The sequence below is a fragment of the Orycteropus afer genome, unplaced genomic scaffold, assembly GCF_000298275.1.
Source record: "Orycteropus afer afer isolate SDZICR_OR568_19922 unplaced genomic scaffold, OryAfe1.0 scaffold00016, whole genome shotgun sequence".
NCBI lineage: Eukaryota > Metazoa > Chordata > Mammalia > Tubulidentata > Orycteropodidae > Orycteropus > Orycteropus afer.
In genome coordinates, this window is record NW_006921603.1 from 17,904,762 (window position 1) to 17,910,285 (window position 5,524).

The following is a 5,524-nucleotide window of genomic DNA, read 5'->3' on the forward strand; positions in this document are numbered from 1 at the left end:
TAAATATATATTATGTATACATATTCTTCTGATTAATCTTAATTTGGTATAAATGAGCCTCCAATATGTTTGTCCTCAGATTATTTCATCCCCATTGAGAAGTATCAATTCAGTCTTTACCCAGTATTTGTGGAAGGAGTAGGAAAACCGAAGATAATTAATAGTTTCACCCAAGGTAAAAATTCTGCTTTTACTTTCTTTTTAAATTGATATGTGCTTTCCTAATTTATTGATAGTAATGTTGCCATTTCATCAGTCTCTTTCTGATGGAGAAACAGTCACGTGAACTCCAGGGCCTTCTGCAGATGTGTCGTGCAGTAGTTCTAGTGAGGGTACATGGTTCCATGGTGGTAGTGAGAGAGAAAATGATCAGGCATGGTGGTTTGAAATCTTATATTGGTAAGTAAAATTTTCAGTTGCAAATTGAGTAAAAAGTTTATGGAAATAAAATAAAGGGAAATATACAGCCAGACAATAAAATACAATATCACAGGATTAATTAGAAATTTTAATTTTTTAAAATTGGCATAAATGCACCAACCCAAAGTAATACATTCCCATGACACGTATATTTATTATGTTTTAAAAAATGATACCAATTTTTTAGAGACAATGTTCTTTCTCTTAAAAAATTAAACCAAAGAGATAGTTTTAGAAAATTCAGTTAGTTGGGCCTCTTATCTTTCTTTTTGATTCATTTTGCTGTATTTGGAGTATAGTTCCTTTATCTAACATTTGGATACTGATATTACTTTTCAAATTGTCTTAAAATTCAAGAAACATAGTAATGAAGTTTCAAGAGAGAAGGGTTTTCCCTGGTTTTAGAGTAAAAATAATTAGAAAATTTCATTTGTGTATTAACAAATATTTATTGAATGCCCTGAGCACTGGAACTTGAGCAGTCAGCATAAATCTGTCCTTATGAGGCTGAAATGCTAATGCTCTAGTGGGAGTGACAGTGAATAAGGAAGACAGAAGAATTTATGCATTTGAATTATCGTGTTGGCAAAAAATGTTGAATATACCATGAACTGCCAGAAAAATGAACAAATCTGCCTTGGAAGCAGTACAGCCAGAATGTTCCTTAGAAGCAAGGATGGCAAGACTTTGTCTCACTTCCTTTGGGCATGTTATCAGGGGGGAGCAGTCTCTGGAGAAGCATATCATGCTTGGAAAAAGTAGAGGGTCAGCAACAAAGAGGAAGGCTCTCAATGAGATGGTTTGACACAGTGGCTGCAACAAGGGGGCGAACATAGCAAGGATTGTGAGGATGCTGCAGGACCAAGCAGTATTCTTTCTGTTGTACATAGATCACTAGGAGTTAGACCCAACTCAATGGCCCCTAATAACAACAAAAGTAATAATGTCAGACAATAAATAAATTATGTTAACACTGTCAGATAGAAATAAATGGGAGCAAATAATGATGATGTCTGCACCACACAGTGAGTGTGACTAAAGCCACTGGATTATAAACTTGGAAACAGTTAAAGTGGCATAGCAAATTTTATGTTGTATATATTTTACCACAGTTAAAAAAACAGAAATAAGAAGTAAGTGCTATGAAACGAAATAAAAGTAGAATGAAGAGATAGAATTAGGTGTGGTGATTAGTTAGGATGGTTAGAAAAGGTCTTTCTGTGGAGGTGATTTTGAGTAGAACCATGCAAGTACAAAGGGGAAGAGGATTCCAAGTAAAGAGATTTCATGTGCGAAGGCCCTGAGAAGTGAGCATGCTTAGTAGTTCAAGAAACAACAAGGAGGCTAGTGTATCTTCAGTGAACAAGATAGAGAGTGGCAGGTGCTTAGACAGTAATAGAAGCTCTGGTGGCATAGTGCCTAAGGCATTTGACTGCTAACCAGAAAGTTAGCAGTTCAAACCCACCAGCCACTCCACAGAAGGAAGACTGGGCAATCTAGTTCTGTAAAGATTTACCACCTTGGAAACCCAAAGGGGGTTGCTATGAGTTAGAATTGACTTGATGGCAGTGAGTTTAGACAAAAATGATAAGGATTTTACTTGGCACTTTGATTCATGTAACTTAAAATGATCAGATGAAGAGGTTTAGCAAATAAATAATTTTGAAAAAAATGTTTTACTGAATTTTAATAATATTGAACAACAATATTTACTTTTTAAAGTGATTATGATCATACCTTTATCTTCCTCTTTTTTTCACATTTTTAAAGGCAGTCTGTATTTACAAAAAAATGAAAAAAAAAAATTAGTATGTTACTGTTGTTGCTAGGTGCCATTGAATCGGTTCTAATTCACAGCAACCCTATGTACAACAAGATGATATGCTGCCTGGTCCTGTACCGTCCTCACAATCATTGCCATGTTTGAACCCATTGTTGCAGCCACTGTGTCAGTCCGTTTTGTTGAGTGTTTTCCTCTGTTTGCTGACCCCTTACTCTACCAAGCATGATGTCCTTCTCTGGAGACTGATCCCTCCTGATAACATGTCCAAAGTATGTTGAGACAAAGTCTCACCTTCCTTCCTCCTGATAAGCATTCTGGTTGTACTTCTTCCAAGATATATTTGTTTATTTTTCTGGCAGTCCATGGTAGATTCAATATTCTTTGCCAGTACCATAATTAGAAGACATCAATTCTTCTTCAATCTTCCTTATACACTGTCCAGCTTTCCCATGCATATGAGGCAATTGAAAATATCATGGCTTGAGTCAGGTTTATCTTTGTCCTCAGTGACAAAGATGTCTTTGCCTTTTGACACTTTAAAGTCTTTTGCAGCAGATTTGCCCAGTGCAATGCATTGTTTGTTTTCCTGACTGTTGCTTCCATGGGTGTTGATTGTGGACCCAAGTAAATTGAAATCCTTGATAATTTCAATCTTTTTTCCATTTATCATGATGTTGCTTATAGGTCCATTTGTAAGTGTTTTTGTTTTCTTTATGTGGAGGTGTAATTATACTGAAGGTTGTAGTCTTTGATCTTCATCAGTAAGTGCTTCAAGTCCTCTTAGATTTCAGCAAGCAAGGTTATGTCGTTTATATATCACAGGCTGTTAATGAATCTTCTTCCAATCCTAATGCTGCATTATTCTTCATATAGTCCAGCTGCTCGGATTATTTGTTCAGCATACAATTTCTATATTTAATTTTTAATACAGAAAGCAATTAACATTTTCTCAAGCTTCTGAGTTGTATGAAATTGAATTTCTTTTTCAGATGATATCGAAAAACCCCAGAATGATGCAGGTCTATATGTAATTGTGCCAATAATTATTTCCGCTTCAATCTTACTGCTTGGAACATTGTTAATATCACACGACAGGTATTGTACTTGATGTTAAGAATCTTTATGGCAGAAGCCCTTGAACATGTTTAAACTTTGATATAAAACCCAAATCAGAAACATTAAAGTATTCTAGATATTTCTACATGTATTCAGTATATAATTAAGATGGCGTGAAAAGGAAGGGCCAGTTTTCAGGAAACAACATTCTGTTTTGCCAGGATGATATAAACTTTATGGAAGAATTTAATTGTTTATACACAGACACACACACACACACACACATATACATATATATGTACACATACATACATATATACATATACATATATATATATATATATATACACATATACATATACATGGGAGCTCTGGTAGCATAGTGCCTAAGGCACTTGACTGCTAACCAGAAGGCTGGTGGTTCAAACCCACCAACCACTCCTTGGAAGGCAGATAGGGCAATCTACTTCTGTAGTGATACTGCCTCAGCAACCCAAGGAGGGGTCGCTACGAGTCAGGTCCGACTTGACGGCACATAACAATAACAACATACACACACACACACACACACACATATACATATATATGTACACATACATACATATACATACATACATTCAGGAAATAACAGTCTTATAATATACGGTATGTTCTTGGAGGTAGTAAAAAAGGTTTTCAGAGTTCTGCAATTTGGGTTGAGGGGTCTAGTGGTGAAGATTGACCTGGAGTAGTATATTTGTTTATGATTAGTAGGTACTTTTTTTAAAGATCAGCACTGGGTGGCTCTAGTCCATCTAGTTTATAGACAAATAGCCTAGAATGCCCTGGAAGGTTCTATGATGTCATATTACTCCATGTCGAGCTCTTGAAATCAATGAGATCATTTCACATGTCAATTCTTTATAGAAACTTTTGTCCTTTAGAAAAAAAGACAAAGAAGAAATTTGAGAATTTAAATTTATCATTTAGTCAAGTGAGCTGATGGGACCACATTGAACAAAATTGTTTGTGAACCCACTTGCAGGCGTTTTTTTTTTTTTTTTTAATTGTTTTCTCTGAATACAGTATTTTTAGCCCAGTGCCTGACATACAGCTTTCAGTAAATGTTAGCTATTTTTTTGTTAGTACGTTGAGTATTAACCTTGGTCTACATAGAACTTTAAGGAGCCTGGAGATGCAATGGTTAAGCACGTGGCTGCTAACTGAAAGATTGGTGGTTTGAACCTACCAGCCGCTCCATGGGAGAAAAGACTTAGTGATCTGCTCCCATAAAAATTACAGCCTAGAAAACCTTCTTGGGCCATTCTACTCTGTCATATAGGACTTCTGTGAGTTGGAATTGACTCAAAGGCACACAACAACAACATATAGAACTTTGGTGGAAACAGGATGTGAAAATGAATCTGACTCCACTGAGATGGATTAATTTCTAGTTTCTACATCTATTAATTGTTAGCATTTTTAACATTAGTGTTTCTGTCTAATACCTTGTTTATCCTTTGTAGAATGAAGAAGCTGTTTTGGGAAGATGTTCCAAACCCCAAGAATTGTTCCTGGGCACAAGGACTTAATTTTCAGAAGGTCCTTTTTTCAGATTTTTTAAAATGCAGAATATTTAAGATTATATATGGTTTCTAGAGCCTTAAACATTTTAAAGTTCAGAAGTTCTTATTTTATTAAATTCATTTTAATGAGTCTAATCTATATTTTCAAGAATAGCGGGATTCAGGGGTTTAACAACAGGAAGAGAGAAAATTCAGTAGGTAGTTTAGCATATGAGACCTGACAAAATACATACCTTCCTTTTGTGTCATAGCACATGATAACGTAAGTATAGAATATTAAGGGTCAGAAATAATGGATAATTTATACTTTGATAGCCATTTTTGCTATAAACTATTTGTCCTCAGGCAAAATTTTGGAATCAACATTTGTAAATCCCTATCATTCATGATTATTTAAATCAATTTTTTTAAAAAATCCTATCTTAAAGCACTACATTCTGAAAACTGCAATTATAATTACACTATATTTACATCAATAGTTCCAGGCAATATAAAGTACTTTATAGACAATAACTCAAATATGATAAAGTAATTTGTACTGATTTCTATAATAGAAGTTCTTAAAAAAGCTCTAGAGTTCAACCAGTATTTTATTAATTCTCAAAATTTTCCTTGAAACAAGGTTGATACCCTCTGACCATGTTGTTGATAAAATAGAGTTTAGCCTACATGTGAAAACATCTACACAATTTTTATTTTT

The 5,524-nt window shown here is 34.6% G+C and overlaps 1 protein-coding gene across 1 annotated transcript in view; it reads left to right on the top strand.

Annotated features, from left to right (window-relative positions):
* Window positions 1-5,524, top strand: part of LEPR (leptin receptor) — a 117,955-nt gene that overhangs the window by 86,156 nt on the left and 26,275 nt on the right. Inside the window, exons 17-19 of the mRNA XM_007959390.1 lie at window positions 80-175; window positions 3,193-3,298; window positions 4,765-4,840. Of these exons, the coding sequence (XP_007957581.1) occupies window positions 80-175; window positions 3,193-3,298; window positions 4,765-4,840 (278 nt within the window). The remainder of the gene's footprint in view (window positions 1-79; window positions 176-3,192; window positions 3,299-4,764; window positions 4,841-5,524) is intronic.